The sequence below is a fragment of the Setaria viridis genome, chromosome 5 (assembly GCF_005286985.2).
Source record: "Setaria viridis chromosome 5, Setaria_viridis_v4.0, whole genome shotgun sequence".
NCBI classification, from domain to species: Eukaryota; Viridiplantae; Streptophyta; class Magnoliopsida; order Poales; family Poaceae; genus Setaria; species Setaria viridis.
The window spans coordinates 3333736-3355893 of record NC_048267.2 but is presented as its reverse complement, the minus strand read 5'-3'; the positions used below and the strand labels follow the sequence as shown (position 1 = coordinate 3355893).

At 42.9% G+C, this 22158-nt stretch overlaps 2 protein-coding genes and 2 long non-coding RNA genes across 4 annotated transcripts; 3 read left to right on the top strand and 1 right to left on the bottom strand.

Annotated features, from left to right (window-relative positions):
• Window positions 1-2605, bottom strand: LOC117858594 (G-type lectin S-receptor-like serine/threonine-protein kinase At2g19130). Its single transcript, XM_034741694.2, has one exon. The coding sequence runs from the start codon at window positions 2558-2560 to the stop codon at window positions 137-139; it is 2424 nt and encodes an 807-aa protein (XP_034597585.1). The 5' UTR covers window positions 2561-2605; the 3' UTR covers window positions 1-136.
• A 9069-nt stretch (window positions 2606-11674) lies between these two features.
• LOC117858547 (uncharacterized) lies at window positions 11675-14522 on the top strand. The gene is made up of 5 exons (XR_004640986.2): window positions 11675-11965; window positions 12062-12155; window positions 12536-12648; window positions 12745-12941; window positions 13048-14522. It is a non-coding gene; the product is annotated as an uncharacterized lncRNA (long non-coding RNA).
• A 367-nt stretch (window positions 14523-14889) lies between these two features.
• LOC117857712 (uncharacterized) lies at window positions 14890-18116 on the top strand. Its single transcript, XR_004640838.2, has 4 exons — window positions 14890-15327; window positions 15611-15763; window positions 17107-17263; window positions 17657-18116. It is a non-coding gene; the product is annotated as an uncharacterized lncRNA (long non-coding RNA).
• Window positions 18117-18621: 505 nt separating this feature from the next.
• LOC117857711 (protein DELETION OF SUV3 SUPPRESSOR 1(I)) lies at window positions 18622-21988 on the top strand. The gene is made up of 3 exons (XM_034740532.2): window positions 18622-18767; window positions 18847-18958; window positions 21669-21988. The coding sequence occupies exons 2-3, from the start codon at window positions 18859-18861 to the stop codon at window positions 21800-21802; spliced, it is 234 nt and encodes a 77-aa protein (XP_034596423.1). The 5' UTR covers window positions 18622-18767; window positions 18847-18858; the 3' UTR covers window positions 21803-21988.
• The last annotated feature ends 170 nt before the right edge of the window (window positions 21989-22158 follow it).

Genomic DNA, 22158 nt, shown 5'->3' with positions numbered 1-22158 from the left:
ACTACACCGCCCGGCCTGCGCCTGCTCGCCGTCGCCACGTCCTGCACCATCTCCCCATCCTCGACCCACCACCACCAGTCCACCACAGCACACCTGAAAAGAGCAAATCACTTGGGTAGTTCAAGAACTCGCACATCTATGCGATCGTTGAATCTGTGCCTCCTGAAATTGCTTCAAGAACCTTTGGCATGGGAGGCACATCGACCTTAATCAGGCCCTCAAGAATCCGGACTACTTCTCCCATAGTCAGTCTGCGGGACTCGTGATCCTGAATACACCAACAAGCAACTCGGCAAGCCCTTTCAACCTCTTCCAGATTGATGCCATCGTGCATGCTTTGATCCACCAAGCACTGCACATTCCCCTGAAGGAGTTTATTTACAACTTGTACCGGCAAGTAGGTACTATCGCTGTTATATTCTTCTCCGGAGTTTCTTCTTCCAAATATGATTTCTAACAGTACCATTCCGTAACTGTAAACATCTACTTTTGATGAGATAGCCACGCCACTTATCCATTCAGGAGCAAGATATCCTATAGTTCCTCTCATTGTTGTTATGACTCGGCTAAAATCTCTTCGAACAAACTTTGCCATCCCAAAATCTGCAATCTTAGGAACAAAAGAAGCATCTAAAAGAATGTTCTGCGGCTTAACGTCGCAATGGATAATACAGTCTTGGCAATTCTCATGCAAATAGGCTAATCCTCTAGCAACGCCAAGTGCTATCTTGTACCGAGTACCCCAACACAAGGGCATGCCACTGCTCTGAAACAGATGGGCATCAAGAGAATGGTTTGGCATATACTCATAGACAAGCAATCTTTTGCTTCCTTGGCAGCAAAAGCCAATTAACTTGACCAAGTTAATATGCTGGATCATTCCTATCGAACTCACTTCTGCCCTGAATTCCTTCTCTCCTTGACGAGCACCATCAAGTCTTTTAACTGCAATGACAGTTGAGTCAGGTAAAACACCCTTAAACACAGATCCAAAACTACCACCTCCTAATTTTTCTGAGAAGTTTTTTGTTGCATGTTGCAAATCTTTGTATCCAAAAGCCATGATTCCTCCTCTGATGTTGCTTGGTTCCATAGATGAATGCTGCCTTTTCCGTCTCCTGACAAACATGCATATAATTGCAAACAGAGACAAAGCGGTGAAGATGGTTGCAGCAATCACCAACCGGACTATCATTCCTCTCCTGTGTTTTGAAGTCTTTAGCTCTTCGGCAGCAAGCCGAAGGTAAAGAATTCCTTCGCTGGCACTTCCATTATACCTTTGCACAACATTAAGCAGTTCAGAGTTCCAAACACTGCACGTACCAGAGTAGGAATATGCATAGCAGGAGCAATCCCCAAGACAACTTTTTTCACATTCCTCGGCACTCCCAGTTTCAATGTGTTTGGCATTATCAGGGTATATAACATTCCTCATGGCATAGAACATGTCTGTCAGATCACCACTTATGCCTGAGTTGCTGCTGGCACAGTTTAAGGGAATGTTTCTGTTGCATCCGCCTGTTCGATCCCCTAGCTCCCAGTCTTCCTGTGACCTGATGGAAAAACCCTTCATACAGTTGCAGAAAGGGAGCACATCCTCTCTGCAAACCGTAAACGGTCCGCAGATAGCATACGCCTCGCACTGAGCCCCTGGTTTTGGATAAAAGAATATCCACTCCGCTGAAGCATCAGACCAGAGCATCATCTTTGCTTGCCCGTCTACATCAAGCACATACCTTGTGACCATGGTCTCGTTTTTCAACCAGTATGTGTAGTACTCTTCCCGATCATTGCTAACGAACTCGGAGATGAACCTATGGCGAGCCGACATCTCCGGCATGTTGCTGAAGTACTGCCCCTCCCATTGCCCGGATGACCAGTATGTAACCGAAGAGTTCCATGAAAGGAGCAGCTCGAAGTTGGCAGACTCAGGAGATGGGCGGCCAGAGTAGATGCCCGGAGACAGATCGTGCGAGTTCTTGTTGGAGACAAGGCCATGGGTCCACCCAGTCACCTTGTTCCTGCCCATCCTGGCACCGGGGAGGAAAGTGTCGGTCATGTGGTCGAAGCTCCTCCAGAAGATGGCAGTCGAGTTCGACGCGTCGGACAGGACGAGGTCTCCGCTGTTGAGAAGCACGGCGATGGTGTTGTTCGTCGTGGTGTTCGCCTGGCTCGACCACAGAATTGACCGGTTGGGTCGGTTGAAGATGGCGAGGTTGCCATCGTCGGAGATGATGAGCTCCGACGAGGTTCCGTCGGGGAGCGGGTTCTCCCGGTTGGCCACCCAAGCTGGGGTCAACTCCGGGACTGTGTTGAACCATATGCCCAAGTACCATTTCGGGGTACTGGAGCGGCTGCCGGTCGATCTTTGGAAGAATCCCAGTGCGAACTTGCCGTTCTTGGAGACGAGCTTCCCGCCACGGCCGGCGAGTGTCTGACCGGCCGAGATGGTGTCCGCCGCGGAGCACAGGGATGTGGCAATGATCAGGATGCAGAAGGAAACTGGGATGAATATGTAGGTTGAGGGCATGTTGGATTGGCTGTGTTTATGGTTCACCATTCACGGCAGACGATTATGCTGGAAGCCTGGAAGAAGGGTGCTTTTATCACATCTTATTGTATCAGTAAGTCGCTGGCAGTGAATGATGATTAGTTGGAAGCCTAAAATAAAGAAACTGAAAAAAATTGCATCAGCCATGAACAATTGCTCATTGTGTTAGATTTTTTATGGGCGTCCCTTATTGAATGTATAGAAGACGCCATTATCGACTTGGTCATTGTGTTTGATAGTCTCTAAGCACAACTTCGATCATCAGTTTCTGCTGTAATAATGAAGCGTTAGCAGCCATTTCGTTTCAAAAAAAAAGTGTTAGCAGCCATGTTCCGGGAACATGGAACAAGGAATATGGTACTACACTTATGAAAGGTTTTCATGCATGTTCCAGGAACATGACCATGTTCCAGATTCCTGGCTGCTAAGGGTGGTTCCTTGCTAACTCCCGGGTAGATCTCTGATGTCTGGTACTCTGGTCTGGCCAAAATCTCATTTGCACATCTCTACTCTCTACTACTTGAAAAAAGTGAAAAGGCGACGTTTTTTCTACGTCAACTTCGATGTATGTGTGCATGTAGATTTTCTTGGTAAGGGGATGGAAAATGGATTGGTTACATTGATCTGGATGTGTTCATGCTGATTTATCGAAATTCGAATTGAAAAATGGATTGATACGTACAATCTGGATGTGTAGGAATCTGAAAAATGGATTGATATGTGCAATCTGGCCAATAACCATGTATGGTTTCACTCAACAACCTTCCTGACATGAAAATTTATCAAATCAGTGATTCAATTTTACCCTTCAACTATGTCTCATGTGCATTATTGAGATTTTTCTAACCCTTTAACTATCATCTTGCTGTTGGCTGCAATGAGGTAGAGAAACACGAGAGGAGAGAGACTCAGCCAAAGGCATATGGAGGAAGAAGGGGTATGGATGGAAAAGAATATGCAGGTTGAGATAAATAACTTGCCTCATATACCATGTTCGTCGGTAGGGCTCTACTTGTTCTATGCAATGGACCATCCTTGCCTCGAAATTGCACCTTACACCAACTAACAAGAGAGAAAACTGAATTCATAATGGCCAGGTCACTCTGTAGGTGGAGGACCTCTTCGCCAAGGTGAAATGGCACCTATCGCTGCGATCGCAAAAGTAATTACTCCCTCCGAAGCTCCGCTCATACATGATGTCTAGGACAACCAGTTTAATTTATTTTTGAACTAACTTGTTATAAACATTACTTTATATTTAAGGATGGAGGTAGTAGTATCAAATGCCAGTCAAAACAGCATACACCATTTAACTTTGCTCAGTCAAGTCAACCATCACAATTTGCCAACAGAAACTGCGTGGACTAGAAGCAACTGACTTTGAGAAGGAAAATTGGTGGTGAGTGTTGGATATATAAGCACTTTTAGTTTAAATTTAATCTAGAAATAAATCATGAATACGATGAACAGACAACAGATTAAACTAGACATGTCTACGCAAGATCTAGACAAGTCTATCATTGCAAATAGAATCACACATTCTACCATACTATCCAGTGCTATCATACTGCAACAAATCATAATAGCTAGTATGGAAGACATAATTTGAGTTAAGAGATCGTACGTTTCTTTCTTGATGAAGACCGGCTCCTGAATGACTACTGGGTACAGCAGCCGACGACGATCAGCAGCCTGACGATGTTCGCGACGGCGAGTGAGGCCCGAGCGACGAAGAGGTAGACGAGCCGTGGTGAAGAAGTCGACGAAGAACTTGACGAAGTAGAGGAAGCGATCGAGCAGTCGCGCAGAGCGCTTCCCAAAAACCTTATTCGCCCTCTCCCGGTGCAGGATCGCTGAAGACGACGGTTCCGGAGACCTGCTCTCCCAATCGCCGGTGCACGCCGGCAATCGGGATGGAGTAGACTACGGTGGCAGCGCAGCAGCGAGAGGAGGCAAAAACCCTACCTCGAATAGATCTGTTTCTGGTAGAGGCCGGTAGGTCACATATATAGGAGAGCCCACGATTCTCACGTCGCGATCGTGATCTAAACCGGTTAGGATTCCATATATCTCGCTGACTTAAAGACCAAGTAACGGCAAAAGGAAGCCGCGCCCCCGCAAGGCGAGGGGCCGGATTTCGACGGACCATTCACGCAGGTGCCGCGCGTCTGCGCCCTTCGCCCGGCGCGGCCCGACCCGGCGAGGCGAGGCGAGGCGAGGCGAGGCGAGGCGAGGCGAGGCGTGGCGAGCGAGCGCGCGCGTGTGGAGCTCTTCTTCCCTCCCCACACACATAGCTTGGAGGAGTGGAGACAACTTCCATATTTAAGTTGGTCATCCCTCCCCTCCACTAGCAATGTGGGACTAAAGACTTGCACCACTCCACCTCTTGCCCACATGGGCCTTTGAGATTTATTTGAAATTCTGAAATTCCTTATGGGCTAGGCCCATTATTTCAACAATCCCCCACCAGATCTCAAATGCCCATCAGAGATTTTGCTTGTTTCTCACTGCTGTTTATATACTAGTGTTTCAGCGAGGACTGTTAAGTTGAACTCTCGCCTAGAGCTTCAAGCTACATTCATCCACAACTTGAACAATGGACTAAGCCTTGAATTGCAAGTTTTGTGCGGACAAGTTTCACTCAAAGTCGGGACTAGTACCTGGCTGCCTGTAGCCTACCCCGCGGGTGGGGCATATAGGTCGTACCCCCTAGTCTCTTCATGAGCTTAATAGAGATAACCCAAGTCTCACAGACTGCGACCTTATAACAGTCGGGCTCATATAGGTATATTTTTCCAAGATGTTCTGCAGGGGCAACATCTTTGCTAATTAAAGCCAACAAAATATATTAAGACAGTAGCCAGCCTGCCATGCAGTGGTTTGAGAGTGTTGCATCATTTCTCGAGTGGGTTAGTAGGATACTCTCATGCTATCCCATGGCTTGTTCTTCCCAGATCCTACTTCACGGGATCTCCGATCACATAGGTTGGGTTACCACCACGGTGTAGCTCATATGGGTCTCATACCCATCTCCTTTGATGCATTGTCTATCACATTACGTGACAGCCCCTTAGTGAACTGATCTGCCAAGTTCTTATCAGTTGAGATGTAATCCACTGATATTATTCCGGAGTTTCTCATTTTCCTGACAGATTTCAGACGTCTCTTAATGTGTCTTGATAACTTCATATTGTCCTTAGAATTGTTCACTTTGACTATCACTGTTTGATTGTCACAATTCATAAGTATTGCCGGCATAGGTTTCTCGACAATAGGCAAGTCCATCAAGAGTTCACGTAGCCAATCAGCCTCAACTGTGGCTGTATCTAATGCTGCAAGTTCTGCTTCCATGGTAGACCTCGTTAAGATAGTCTGTTTGGATGACCTCCATGAAACAGCACCACCACCAAGAGTGAAGACGTATCCACTTGTGGCATACAGTTCATCAGCATCAGATATCCAATTTGAATCACTATAGCCTTCCAGTACTGCAGGATACCCGGAGTAGTGAATTCCGTAATCCATAATGCCAACTAAATAGCGCATGACTCGCTCAAGCGCACGCCAATGATCATCTCCCGGATTAGAGGTAAACCGGCTCAGTTTGCAAACAGCATATGAGATGTCAGGCCTAGTAGCACTGGCTAAATACATAAGTGATCCAATAATCTGAGAGTATCTTAATTGGTCTCTACCAATTCTCTTGTTTTTCCGAAGTATCAAGTTCGGATCATAAGGTGTGGGAGAAGGCTTACTGTCCTTAAAGCCAAACCGGCTCAAGACCTTTTCCACATAATGAGATTGCGTGAGAGTAATCCCATTCTCTCCTTTGATCAACTTGATATTCAGAATTACATCAGCCTCTCCCAGATCTTTCATGTCGAAATTTTGGCACAGAAATAACTTGACCTCTTTGATCATGTCAAGATTTGTACCAAAGATTAGTATGTCATCGACATACAAACACAATATAACTCCCTCACCCCCACCATGGCGGTAGTACACACATCTATCAGCCTCATTGACAGAAAAGCCTGTTGATATGAGTGTAGTATCAAATTTCTCATGCCACTGCTTAGGTGCTTGTTTCAGGCCATACAAAGATTTCAGCAATTTACACACCTTGTTCTCTTGACCCTTTATTACAAACCCATTAGGCTGATTCATATAAATTTCCTCATCCAACTCTCCATTAAGGAAAGCTGTCTTAACATCCATCTGATGGACGAGAAGACCATGTGAGGCAGCAAGGGAAAGTAATACTCGAATACTGGTCAATCTCGCAACAGGTGAGTAGGTGTCGAAGAAATCTTCGCCTTCTTTCTGGGTATAACCCTTAGCCACAAGTCGAGCCTTGTACTTATCAATAGTACCATCAGACCTAAGCTTCTTTTTGAACACCTACTTGCAACCCACAGGTTTACAACCATACGGTCGATCAACAACCTCCCAAGTTCCATTAGAAAGAATGGAGTCCATCTCACTATGGATAGCTTCTTTCCAATCATCTGCATCTGGAGATGCTAATGCCTCTGAAATAGTCTTAGGAGTATCGTCTACGAGATAGACAGTGAAATCATCACCAAAGGACTTTGCAGTTCTTTGTCTCTTGCTCCTCTTAGGAGCTTCACTGTTAACCTCCTCATGAACTGGCTCAAGTGTTTGTTCAGCATGATCAGGAAGCACAATAGGTTCAGGAGTTGTCTCAGCAATCATATCAGAAGATAGTCTAGACATACTATGCAATTGTTTCATAGGAAAAATATTCTCAAAGAACGTAACATCACGAGACTCCATCAAGGTATTAACGTGAACATCGGGCACCTTTGATTTGACCACTAAAAATCTATAGGCTATGCTATGATGAGCATATCCCAAAAAGACACAATCCACAGTTTTAGGTCCCAACTTACGTTTCTTGTTGATTGGCACACTAACTTTGGCCAAGCAACCCCAAGTGCGTAAGTATGAAAGTGATGGTTTTCTTCCAATCCATTCTTCATAGGGAGTTTTCTCCTTATTCTTCATGGGTACTTTATTCAGGACATGACATGAAGTCAATACAACCTCCCCCCACCATGCCTTAGATAATCCACTGGTGTCTAACATGGCGTTCACCAAGTCAGTCAAGGTGCGATTCTTTCTTTCGGCAACCCCGTTTGATTGGGGCGAATAGGGAGGCGTCCTCTCATGTACAATACCATGTTCTTCACAGAACAAGTCGAAATCATTAGAGAAATACTCGCCACCACGATCAGACCTAATTTTCTTGATCTTTTTCTCAAGTTGATTATCAACTTCAGCCTTATAGATTTTAAAGTAGTTAAGAGCCTCATCTTTCATTTTCAATAAATATACATAGCAATATCTAGACGCATCATCTATCAAAGTCATGAAATATCTTTTTCCACCTTTGGTCAACATACCATTCATCTCGCATATATCAGAATGAATGAGTTCAAGTGGTGCCAAGTGTCTCTCCTCGGCTACCTTGTGAGGTTTTCGAGGTTGCTTAGATTGCACACAACTATGGCACTTAGAACCTTTGACAATGGAAAAATTCGGAATTAAACACAGGCTGGAAAGTCGAGACATAGAACCAAAATTCAGATGACATAAACGTGAATGCCAAACACTAGCATCACTCTCATTAATACCATCACAAATAGTTCATAGACTTATTGCAATAATCTGAAAGGGAAAAGCGGAACAAGTCTCCGCACTCATAGCCTTTACCAATAAGTTGTCCACTCTTAGACACGACAATTTTATTAGACTCAAGCACTACCTTAAAACCATCCCTACACAAAAGGGAGCCACTAACTAGATTCTTCCTGATAGAAGGGACATGCTGCACGTTCTTCAATTGCATGATCTTTCCCGAAGTAAACTTCAGATCTACCGTACCAACACCATGAACAGAAGCATGTGACCCATTCCCCATTAGGATGGAGGAATCCTGAGCGACCTGGTAAGATGAAAACAAGGAGGCATCAGCACACACATGAACATTAGCACCAGTATCAAGCCACCAAGTGTTAGTAGACTGAAACACTGAAAAAATAGAAGGTAAATTACCATACCCACTATTTCTGTCTCCAGCACTGGTCACCATGCTCACAGACTTCTGCTGTGGAGGTTTTCTTCCTTTGCGGTTTGGGAACTTCTTTGCCCAATGGTCAGTAGAACCGCACACGAAGCATCCCTCGTTGTCCTGGTTCTTCTTCTTCTTGAAGGTAGTGGACTGCTTAGGCTTATTGTTCTTGCCCTTGCCCTTGCCACCATTGCCATTGTGATGTGATTGGTGCACCATATTGGCACTGGTCTGACCCTCAACAGCTTTAGATCGTCCATCTTTAGCCCGAGCTTTCTCCTCAACATCAAGAGATGCAATCAGGTCTGAAACAGAAATTTCTGTCCTCTTGTGTTTGAGAGAAGTGGCGAAATCCCTCCAGGATGGAGGTAACTTGGCAATAATGCCCCCAGCCACAAACTTGTCGGACACGACAATCTTTAGCAGATCGAGTTCCTTCACCATGCACTGTAATTCATGAGCCTGAGCGACTACAGATTTTCCGTCAACCATCTTGTAGTCATGATACTGCTCAATGATGTACAGTTCAGTGCCAGTATCTGAGCCACCGTAGTTGGCAGTCAGATCGTCCCACAACTCCTTTGCGACCGTGTGATGAAGGTACACATCCTGCAGATGTTCTGCAAGTGCATCAATCACAGCGCCCAAGAAGATTGTGTTGGCTTCCGAATATTCTTTCTCCTTTTCAGGAGAGAGAACCCCTTCCGGCTTGCCATTGGACACCTAGAACACCTTCATGGCAGTAAGCCACAACGTGGCTTTCACCTGCCACCTCTTGAAGTGCACGCCAGCAAACGGTGCTGGCCTCAGTGCATCAAGAAATCCAGCCATAAAACTAAAGTGCCTATAATAAGGTTTTTGGATTGTTGGATATATAAGCACTTTTAGTTTAAATTTAATCCAGAAATAAATCATGAATACGATGAACAGACAGCAGATTAAACTAGACATGTCTACGCAAGATCTAGACAAGTCTATCATTGCAAATAGAATCACACATTCTACCATACTATCCAGTGCTATCATACTGCAACAAATCATAATAGCTAGTATGGAAGACATAATTTGAGTTAAGAGATCGTACGTTTCTTTCTTGATGAAGACCGGCTCCTGAACGACTACTGGGTACAGCAGCCGACGACGATCAGCAGCCTGACGATGTTCGCGACGGCGAGTGAGGCCCGAGCGATGAAGAGGTAGACGAGCCGTGGTGAAGAAGTCGACAAAGAACTTGACGAAGCAGAGGAAGCGATCGAGCAGTCTGCGCGACTTCCCAAAAACCTTATTCGCCCTCTCCCGGTGCAGGATCGCTGAAGACGACGGTTCCGGAGACCTGCTCTCCCAAGTGCCCCCGCAATGCGAGGGGCCGGATTTCGGCGGACCATTCACGCAGGTGCCGCGCGCCCGCGCCCTTCGCCCAGCCCGGCCCGGCGAGGCGTGGCGTGGCGAGCGAGCGCGCGCATGTGGAGCTCTTCTTCCCTCCCCACACACATAGCTTGGAGGAGTGGAGACAACTTCCATATTTAAGTTGGTCATCCCTCCTCTCCACTAGCAACGTGGGACTAAAGACTTGCACCACTCCACCTCTTGCCCACATGGGCCTTTGAAATTTATTTGAAATTCTGAAATTCCTTATGGGCTAGGCCCATTATTTCAACAGTGAGACCCAGCCAAACTGAAGGCATGCCAATGAATGTCAACTACTGCATTCCTTTTTATGTGATCAACTATCAATAATCAGTTGATTAGTAAAAGCGTAACGACATAGATATGTCAAATTGATGACAACAAAGTTTTCAATATCTAGGTCATCATCATCATTCAATATTCAAGTGATTGGTAAGCTCGAAGCAACACTGTACTGGACAAATTAAACAAGCTCATTGTGCTAGCGGAAACACCTCGGAAAGAGACTACTAAAACAGTCTATATAACTGATACGGGGTTGCAAGTAGATTCTGCAAACCTGGCAGCTCCCCAGATGGAGATAGCAACCAGAGTCATCCTGCTCCTCTTGCTATCAGCTGGCATTGGTGTAGCACAAAATGCTTCTGGAGGAGGAGCACATGAGGTCCATGTTGGAGTTATTCTTGACTTGGGGTCCTTGGTCGGCAAAATAGCAATTACCAGCATTTCATTGGCTCTAGAGGACTTCTATACTGCCCACCAGAACTATAGCACAAAGCTTGTTCTCCACATCAGGGATTCCACGAGTGATGATGTGCAGGCTGCAGCTCAAGGTAGATGTTCTAAAACCGGTGGTGTGCCAATTCCATTTACCTGTTCCTTTTGTGCTGCTGAATTAAAAGTTGCACGCACCATTGCCCAACTGTGCTTTGTGCACAATCCTTTTATTTAAAGCATAAATCGATACAAATTCATTCAGCACGACTAAGTGGCCATGGGAGAGCAAGCATGCAAATAAGCTGCCAGAATGAGGCATGACCAGAGTGTGTGCATAACAATATAAACTTGATGTAAAAGGAGCAATATGCATAAAGAAAAAGAAAACATGAAGAATCTTGGCCATTCCATGTGGGGACAAGCAACCTTCATTAGTGAAAATGAATGGTTCTCAACAAATAGATCAGGCAGGTTTCGCAAAAAAAAAAAAGATCAGGACAAAAACAACATTGAAAGAAATCGTGGAGGGCCAGGGCTTCTTCAATCGGGGGAGGCTTTCATAAAACATTATCAGGTATTTATGTTTATCTGTTTCTTTTGGGCTGCTATTGCTGTTTAGTTGAATTCATTTGTATGTTTTCTTTTCTCAATACATAACTTCCTATCTAAGTTCCAAGAAAACAATGTTAACAAAACTAATTTAGTCAAAGAAAAAGTTCCAAGAAAACATAGTGAACAACACACATCTTGGTTGTTCGCATTCAATTCTGCTCATACTGAACTGTTTTTAATTGAACTGAATGAGGCCCATATTTTTGCTGACCTTTGTAGTACCAGTTTTCTCTGTTCTATATTTCTATTTTCCCAGATCAGTTTTATTAGTATAAATGTTTACCCCTTTCTGATAGCTGCAGAAATACAATTGTTTATGGCTGAAGGGTTAGTATATCAGTTTTTGCAGGTAAGACAGTAAACAAGAAGAAAACGGTGTTTGTTCTCCTTTCCCACCGGTCTATCGCTTTTACATTCACCACAACAAGAGGTGTTCCGTGTGCCAGCGATTGTGCAGCGTCATCGTCGAAGGGCAGGGTACCTGTTCCTCCATTCATTCTTTGTTGCCAGTGAAGAATCATGAATCCCTCTTCTTGTTGTTGCAGATTGTCGATTTGTCATGGATTTGGGATGGGATCTCTCTGGTTAGTAGCTTTCATCTTAGGGTTTCTAAATTTTTCCATTCCATCCCCAAGATCTCATTTTCACTGGCTGCTCTGTAAAAATCATCCCAATTGTAGTTCATAGGCAGAGGTTAGGCTGGCATCAGCAGATGTATTCACAATCGATGAGTAATCCCCTCTAGAGATGCTAGCCATTATCCTTGATTGACTGGTAAGCTCTCCTCCCTCCGCTCAAATTGCATCACCATGTTGAAAATTTTAGATTGTATTGAGAAAATATTTCATTGCATTCCGGTGGCTGCCTTGGTTGAAATACTCGCAGGTGAGGGTGAAGGAAGTTTCGTAGCGTTTTACAAGGCAAATCTGTGTATGTAATCGATGTGTATCAATTACCTTTGGATAGTGCGTCAATTTCCTTCCTGTTATATCATTCCAATTAGCTTCCTGTTATATTATTCCAACAGTTGGTGTCTTTTCCTATTCCAACAGATTATCAGCTTGCTTGAAATTTTTCATGAACAAATGAAAGATATGCTCTCTTGAATGATTATTCGGCACATCACTTCATGATTTCATTTCTCCTGTTGGCAGACAGAGGCACCATCAACTAAGAACCATTGGTGGTCAACTGGTCATGGTGGTTATACTGAATAACTCAGAAGCTATCGTACCTCTGCCAAAAGAAAGTGCTGACAGCCGAATTGGTAAACAACTTCTTTAGTCAAGCTCAAGGATTTACCTGATTCTGTACTCTGCACACTTGGCAATGTGTTCTGATTTCTGAATTCTGCATCTCAAAGCCTATTCATGCTTTGAGACTTTTTCAGTCACAGAAACTCTGTAAGCAACTACGTATACATCATTGGTCTCTGTCTGAAGTCTTGCGTTAACTGAAGATGTGTCAAGATAAATATTGAAAGGTACGGTAATGGTGATTCGAGGACCTTCACGAGGTGAAACAATCGCTGATGAAACTCATAATGCTTAATGATCACAGGTGATGGTGACCGCTATATGTTGCTCAAGTGCAAGTATGAAGAAGCATTACTGTGTTGCAGGATTTTCATGCTGAGTTATTTCTCTGATTAATTTTGTCCATGCAGGTTGCAGAATCTCTGGGACATGTTATACTCGAGTGGCAGTCAGTTCCATTTGACAACTCAGACTTGGGTGAATCTGCACTTGAGACTGAGGCACTAAGCCAGTCATTAAGCAGTTTTTTATCACCAAGAGTTCCAGATCAGAGGCTGAGTTTGAGCAACATGTCATTCCATGAGTTTACAATTTGAAGTTATAGTGCACACGGGGTGGATTTGGTTTAACTTTTTTTCATGAACTTTTGCAGCTATATATTCTTAGGGGACGGAAGAGGATTTGTATATGAGTTGATTCTATAGGTTCTACTTGGAAGATTAATTGGTTGTAGGCTTGTAGCTTATCCTGTGTTTGGTGGCTTTGGTCAAATGAAATTTAGCAATGGACAAACCCCGATGGGGTGTTCATTTTTTATTCTATGTATACACATGAAATGTTTCTATGTTATGATTAAGACATATACTATAATAATATGCTTAGTATTTTAGACATCCAGAAATAACATTTACTAATCATGCCTCCGTGGATATTTTTATATGCACCAAGTTTTAGAAACTTGAAAGATTTCCACAATATCGGGAGAATATCGGGAGAATGTCTGTTTACATGATTCTATTATAATATTATAATCTAGATTACCTCCTTCCTGTTCTTTAGTTTCAGCTTAAATGGCTAGGTCATTACACTTTGTTTCTGGTAAGCTGGTGACCAATTTTGTAGATGCACACATGGTCGGAATCCATTTACACTTTGTTTCTGGTAAGCTGGTCACCAATTTTGTAGATGCACGCATGGTCGGAATCCAAGCTTGCTGTTGACATATAATTTGAAATGTTCTCTTTGTCTGTCCTAAGTGTGATTGATCAAATGTCAAAATAAGTATCTTATGTACAGGTACGTGTACGAGAAATCTTGAGTTTGATTACAGATGTTTTTTTTCCTTGCAGACATGAACATATTGTAGAATCAATTGCTTGTTTTTAGCATCTCAATACATGCTTTATGTGTGAGTTATCTTTGCAAGAGAAGGATAGTTAGCCCTTTACAAACGCAAGCCTTGCCTTTTTCATGTGTGGATTATGTAGCAGATGAGTGAAATATGAATTCAGACCCCTGAGATTATATTTCCTTTAGCAGTTTATGACTAATATCCTATTTTCTTGTTAACTGTAGCCGACCCTTTTCCACCTTCTTTGGACTGCAATTTAAATATTGAATTTCGGATGGATAGATTGAGATACATCTGGGTAATATTTTGAAGCTTTAGCTGATAACCTAAATCTGTCTGCTTGCAGAAGTTCTATTGAGAGAAGTTCAATAGCCCATTGGAGATCAGGCATATCCCATTATTTATTTGATAAAAGAGTAAGCTTTATTTTGTAAATAGAAAATGTAATGGAAAGGCCATGTAATGTGATAAATTGTGTTGGAAACAGTTTGTTGGTCTGTGATTTAAATCCACCGACCGGATCGAACACTATAAACTATGAGCAAATGTTGTCTTGTTATTGTAACATACTATTATAAATATTATATGTTGTATTTATGAGTATGCTATTTGGGTTATGTTATGTGTTGTCTCTATTATTTTACAGTAAGCCATGAGTTAAAAGCTTTTATCTCTACAGGATTACATTATGTGTCAAGCTTTATTTAATTTATTACGTATTTTCTTAGATTAAATATTTTTTAATATTCATACTTATTTTTAGGCTACTATTGTCTTATTTAGTGGTTCTGATTCGTATATTGTAATGTAAATGTAAATATTTTATTGCCCGTAGTAACGCACGGTAAAACGTCGTACTTCTTCGCCCTCCTCGCTAATCGTCCCGCGGTGAGTCGATTTTAAGCCCTCCGTGCGCGGCAGAAGCGGCGACGGAGGCCTATCAGCCCTCCGATCGAAGGAACGCCCCTCCGCCTCCGAGGAATCCGCACAACCTTTCGTTTCTTTGTTGCGAGCGATTTCGCTTCCCCTCCGTGCGATCACTTCCTGCATCCGAAAATCGTGCTTCTCTGCCGCTCCCATCACCTCACCAATCACGGAGGCACACCACTCAGATATACATCCTCCTCATCGCAAACCGCAGGCATCATCAGGCGTGGTGGCTGTCTTCAGTCTTCACCGTAGTGCGGCGCGCCGTCGAGTCCCACGCCGCCGGCCTCGAATCCTCTCGATTACCGCGCCGGGGTCGCTGTCCTGCTGAGTGCCAAAGCATCAACGAGCGCGTACTGGATCGAGCGCCAACTGCCGCAGCCACAGGTTGAACGGATCCGGCGACGTCCAGGTAAGGCTTGTTTTCTCTCTCTTTTTCCATTGTACGGATGTATGTCATCTCCAAATGCGATTTATGGAGACAATTGCAATCCAATCCAGATGCGTTAGTGATATTATCCATCTCATCTACTTAGCATGGCTGTGGTCAAATCAATTGTGCATGTTTGTTTTCGACGTGACTCCTTTGTAGGATAATTTTCTTATGAGCAATTTCTGAATAGTTTTTGTACCAAGCTTTGATGAACTCAATCCAACAAATGTGTGTTGTTTGACTGACTGGATGTTTTTCCCAGCGCTGACCAAAAATCGGATGGAAGGGGAAGAAGAATAGAAATTCAGTTGCTAGAGAAAATGATTGGACTATAAAAGAGGAATCCAAATGGGTATAGTTGCGACTCCATGATGATTCGGCAGTCAAGAATTAGTTTCAGGTTTCTACTCTTCAGGTATGGCAACTCGTTTTAGGTCGATCTATCTCACTTTGCTTCCAAGGATGTGAATTTAGAGATTCAGAGTTTTTTATTTAAGATGAGTTTATTCGCATGGTGTGGTTCTTGGGGTTCTAGATGGAGGATGAGTGTATCAGTGATTATTTTGCAGCCTAGAATGGCACCTCTCAGTGTTAACAGTAGTTACAGAGTGACAAACAAACTCAGTATTGCTTATTAGATTGGTTGGAGCATAGCTGGCAGAATTAGTCCTTTAGTTTCCAGTGTAGTACCTATGACAGGATGCAGTTTCTCATGATAATTTTCCTCCCTGCTAATGCCTACTTTTGTTGCTGTGTTTGAAACATATCACAAGTTAGGGTAATAAGCATTGTGGCTCCCTTTGAACTCAATCTAGCCAGTTTGTATGATATAGTCTATTCTAAATTTTGTTGTTTTTTCTTACATAGTATCTTTGCACTTGAAACCAGGGAGTTCTCACTGAATTTTTAAACTTGATATTGAGAAGGATTTTATACTTGCTGACCTTGGCATACTGCATCTGGTGACCTGACATTAGGACTAGCGGCTGCATACTACATCTGTGTTTATTGTAGTTTAGTGCCATCATATTGTTCTTCATAAGCAAAATCTTGTCTTTTTCTTCACTTCGGTGGCTGAATGCACATATGCCTAAATAGCATGTGATCGTGTCTTTTTTCAGGTGTTTTCCCATCCTAAAAGAGACTTTAAAATGCTTCCATCTGTTACTAATGGTTTTTATACACTCCTTAGATTTAATTTTTGCAAATGGAGTCTGCAACACGATCTGGTGAACGCACTCTGTTCAAAGACCTATCCAACTCCATCACAAGTAATATTTATCAGACAATATCTAGATGTCCTGTTTAATACAACAAGGTATATCAAGTTCTACTGCTTAAATGGAAAATAGTGGTAGATGCAAAGCCATATTACTGCCCCTTCATAGTGAAAAGAAACTTGAACAATATACTGAAAAGGAGGCACTAAAAATTCTACTTATTTGATTACGGTGCAAGCCCAGTTTGTGGTTGGATACTGACATGCAGGTGGGAACTGTTGTGTTTTATTATAGGCCATTGAAATTGCAGAATGCACAAATACAACTTTTTCTTATTCGAAATAATGGTTCTGCTAATATTAGACCACAAAAGCTATTTTGGAGTATTACAACATGGTCATTCACATTGAATTTCATCAAATTTCTCTTTGAAAACATTTTGTGAATTGTAGTAACATTCTCTAATTAAAAACCACATGCATGTAAATTCGTTTTGCCTTTCAGGATTAAAGTGACACAGAAATATGTTCTGCCTCAGGTTTATTGGCTGCTAGCAAGTGAGGATGTTCGTTGTTTTGGGTACTTCTGAAAAAATGGCAAGGATCAGCTGCAGGGAACCATGTTGACGACATTGGATATTAGTGTGGTGGGTGGATGAAAGCATGGCATGGACAGTAGTGGAAAAACGACTCTTGGTAAGAAGAATCTCAGCTTTGCAGAATACATAATTTAGTGTTTTTAAGTTATATGTGAATTTTTCTTCCTACATTCCTTTTTTGTACTGTCAATTAATTCATTTGGTTTAGAAGATACTGTCGTCATTCTCAATTCTAGAGTATTTGGTATTTAAGTTAGTGCGTAAGACCCCATAGTTTTGTCATATGTGAATTTTTCTTCCTACATTCCTTTTTTCCATGTATCTTGTTTTAATTGACAATGTCTTTGGCTATCTATTCATGAAAACAAAGATCACTGCGCTAGCAGATTCACCGGATGCCCTTCGTGATGCTGTCTAGATCTATAAAATTGAAGCTAATTAATGTTTAGCAAAAATATTTACTACCATTGAAGTGTATTTGTTTTTGAAGCATCAAATTGAGCTATACCAGCTGAAATAGATGAAATTTCCACCGGACACAATAGAAGCAGAATCGACAACGAGGGTGCATTCAAGAAGCATGGATTGTCAGTCGCCAGTAGCTCACCCCAAAAGAAAGGTGGATCCTTGCCGAGAGCCCTAGAGGATTTTGGAAAAAACTGGATTCAAAGAGTCGAAACTCAGCAGGCCATTCTCGACAGCAGTTGCAGGCTTGGAGCTGATGATTAGTGAGCTCCGTTGCCCTTCCTCACGACCTCGTATGGACATGCTCCATTGTCCTTGTACCGGAACCAGTATGGAATGAGAGCGGCAGCATGTTTTAGCTAGAACCAGTCAATTTAAGGGTTCTTTAGCTGATTTCTTTATGTGACTTTGTAACGCACGATACGATAACTGTTAGCCACAGTACATGGGACCAAGGTAATCTGGAGTTCTGGCCCGATTCTCAAGCTTGAAGACTGAGATACTTGTCCATAGGACCGAATATGTCCCCCTTGCAAAGCATTTTCATTCAGTGGGTCTCACTGCTTAGCGTCAAAATGTGCAAGGTTCCTGATTAAAGCACTATTAAAAAATAATAGGCGTGAGAAGGGCTTGGAGATCTGGAGTATGGACAAAAGAGGCACAACAACACAAAATTGCTGAAGTTAATTAGGTTACATAGTTGTACGGATGTTTCCATATCTCATCGAAATAACTATTAGGTCGATATAGTTTTTCCGCTCCTTTTATTGCGTCGATTTTTTTTTCTCCCGTGGCACGGGTAAATCGTTGTAGACACTATTGATTTGTTAATAGTCTGTTTGTACCTTAGAATTTTATCATGAAAAACAAAATTAATATAAATTTTGATCACAACACGTGGATATAAAATATCCTAACTGGAAGGGTTGGGGGTAAAAAATCACACATCGGATTTAATCGATTCGATCGTTCTGGTTTCCAACTCCTAAGCCGGTTCGAGTTCGACGCCACCGCCCATCGCTTTAACCCCGACCGCACCGAGTCGCCAAGGCAGCAGCCCGCAAAGACGCACCCGACGGACAGCCGCCTCCAGGTCCAGCTAGGGTTTCCGCCTCCTCTCCCCGCACGCGAATCAGGTTGGTGGCGCTCTCCCCCACGTCTCTCCCCTCCCCCGCCTTGATCCCCTCCCCTCTGATCCGCTCGGCCGCGTCGCAGATCGCAGCGTTGATGGCGACGGCACCGGCGCCGGCGGACGCGAAGGCGGAGGCCGCCAAGATGGACCTCCTCGAGGACGACGACGAGTTCGAGGAGTTCGAGATCGACCAAGGTGCGCCCTCGCTTCCGTTACCGTATTTCCTTTGATTCGGAGAAATAAGGTTTAGTTGATTGATTAGATGGAAATCCATGCGCTGCTCGGCTGCTGCTAGCATCTTGTTCATCTCTTCCGATTTGTTAGGGGGAGGGATTTTAGCGGGATTAGGGGAAATTTAGAAGGGGTTTAGTTGTTTTTATTTGGAATCTCAATAATCTCAGACCTATCTGTCATTGCGTAACCACATATGCTGTTCCCCAGCAAAAAAAAAAGGGTATATGCTCTTAATTTGGTGCCTGGATTTGCTTGGACTGGGCTAGTGCTTCTGAAGTAATTCAATTTTCTTTTTGTGGTGTCTAGTCTGTAAGTGGCCTGGTGCATATAACTCCCATCTTAAAAGATTTCCCCCTTGTATATTGTCCCATTTACTTTGGCAATTCACAGTAAATGTTGTTCTAAAATGAAATAAGTCTAATGTAAAAGATGTTTTTGCAAAATAGACTTTTTCCTTCTAAAATTAGTGTTGTTAAGTGCTTGAATTGTTTACTACAACTGGGGCATTGTGCTGCATTGCAACTTTCTGTTTGAAACGATTGAGTCATTTAAAATGATGATTTGGCTACATGTTGAGCCACCCTGGGAACTCTGTTTTCAGCAACGTCTTTGCTTGTCCTTGGCGTACCTCCACAATTATGTAATTAGAATAGACTACCCTGAATTTTGAAGACAAGCAGAAGTGAAGATCAATACCATTGTTGTTGTGTTTAATGTGAGAAGTGTAAGCCAAATACTATATTGGTAATTCATATTCAAGTATGATCGTCAGATGCCAGCTTTATATCTAGTGAGCTAAACCTTGTTGTTTCAAATATTCAGTAACATTAACTGCTATATGCTAATCACTTAGACTGCAAAGAAACAATGCCATAGGCTGTGTTGATAGAGATGATAATTAAGGGGTAAATATGTCATTTCTTGGATCTTCCTGTTACCTTTTTTTTTTGTCCTTGTGGCACCTGTATGGTTGTGTTGATGTGCATACTTGAACGCGCTTGCTGGCATTGCTTGTGTTTGAAATTTGGACTTTGTAATACTCCACCTTCTGTTCCCAGTCAAATAATTCGTAACATAAAGATTCTGGTCCAAGTAAAACTGAACTACTCTATATAGCAGTGCCTATTCTGATATAGGAAGAGGGGTGGTGTTTGGAAATAACCCTATGCCTATTTTGTTTGATTGAATAAAGCAAAAGAAGGGAGCTATTTACTATTGAGAGGGCACGCGGGGGAAATGGCCAACTACCGAGTAGGGGTCTTCTCTCTCCACCTATGGGAGAAGGGGCTGCAGGGGGAAAAGTAGGGCCTCTCTAGAGTAGAGACCCAAGTAGGGACCTTGCTGGAGTACATTTTTTAATCTCTGCCCCTACTTTTTGAGTAAGGGTCTGTGTAGGGACCTTGCTGGAGTTGCTCTTAGTCCAATTGTTTAGTTGAACTAGAATTAGCCGTACAGGTTAGTATTAGGTTGGTTATGTGCATGGCTATGCTTCGATGTGTTATTAGTTTTGGCCAGCAAAATATCAACAAAGCTCCCTTCTGATGTATCCCTGAGTCTATTGCCTATCTAGAACCCCGACATCTAGTGCTTTCTACCTCCAGATCATGCCATCTACTCCCTCCGTCCCGCAAAGAGTGTCCCTTTAGTCCTGTCCTAAGTCAAACCATCTTATGTTTGACCAAGTTTATATAAAAATATATCAATGCTTTTGATGTCTAGCAAGTTTCATTAGATTCGTTATGAAGTATATTTTCCTAGCATACCTATTTTAGTGTTATAAATATTGATACTCTTCATTGTAAACTTGGTCAAACTTAAAATAGTTTGACTTAGGACAAACCTAAAGGGACACTCTTTGCGGGACGGAGGGGGTAGCCTCTTAATCCTGTGGAAGATGGTAGTTACTGCAGCTGTGATCTTGGTTTATGACAACTTGGTCGGATTTGACAATCACCCATGCCTCCATGGCTTCTGCCACCATCTATCCATGTTGCCGCTAATTCTGTTGTAGCAATGTCTAGACAATAATGGAACCAGGGTCAGCACAGATAGATAGACAGATAGAATTGATGCGAGTCAGCGAGTGTATCAGAGGATCTGATACCATGTAATCATGAACCACACCTGGTTATATGGCATGGTTGGAGGTGGAAAACACTAGATGGAGGGCACTTGGTAGTGAGGAGCAGAGAAAGAATTGGTTAAATGAGCTTTACTGTTACTCATTGCTCGACAAAACTAAAAAATAGTGGGTGTATAAATAACGATGCACCAAATCAATCTAACCCAACATAGCCTGCTTTAGTTATCATAAGATTCTTACTTCGCTTCTAATGAACATATGTTTTGATCCACTCATGCTATTGGATGATTTTTTATGCGTCAAATAGCTGTAATGAACTGAGCTCACCTCAATGGTAACTCGATCGGGAGGATTTTGCTCAGGGAATAATGGTAGGATTAGATGAGAGGTTTGCCTTTTCATTGCTTGCCAAAGCACTATTTTCATCTATGCCTTGAAAACATGGTCATTTATCTTTTCTTTTTCCTTGCAAACAAATGTAGGAATCGATAGTCTATATATATTATGCTGCACATAAAATTTCTGAATTCCCTAGCCACTAGACCTTGTGGTTTGAATGCTTGTTACTCACATGTTCCTATCACGCAGAATGGGACGACAAGGAAGAAGGCAATGAAGCCGTCCAACAGTGGGAGGACGACTGGGATGACGATGATGTTAACGATGATTTCTCGCTGCAGCTGAGGAAAGAACTGGAGGGCGCCAGCGCCCAGAAGAGCTGAATTATCTCTAGTATAAATGTTACTCTTGTGTGGCCGTTACTTTCTGCGCCATAATGTGCTTCGGACAGTTCCTGGGAGTAACCTAATTTGCTTAATAGTGCTACGAGAAAGTTTATGCCCGGGCTGTATTTTCCATATTACCGTTGAATTTCTATATGAATGATGGCACAATAAATTTTATGGACACGTATGGCCAGGTCTGCCTTCCTTGGCTCAGGTGCACTAGCGGAAACGCAAGGTCCTTCGCCAATTTTCGATCTCTTTTGTCTTTTTCTCTAACCGTGGTGTGGCCAACGAAGAAGCGGTGATTACTCCAGGCACTAGGGGCTTGTTTGCTTTCTGCCTGTATCTACCTG

Coding starts and splice junctions, on each gene's coding strand:
- LOC117858594 (XM_034741694.2), bottom strand. CDS start 2,560: ATGGTGAACCATAAACACAGCCAATCCAACATGCCCTCAACCTACATA.
- LOC117857711 (XM_034740532.2), top strand. CDS start 18,859: ATGGCGACGGCACCGGCGCCGGCGGACGCGAAGGCGGAGGCCGCCAAG. Junction 18,959..21,668: donor GGAGTTCGAGATCGACCAAG/GTGCGCCCTCGC, acceptor CCTATCACGCAG/AATGGGACGACAAGGAAGAA.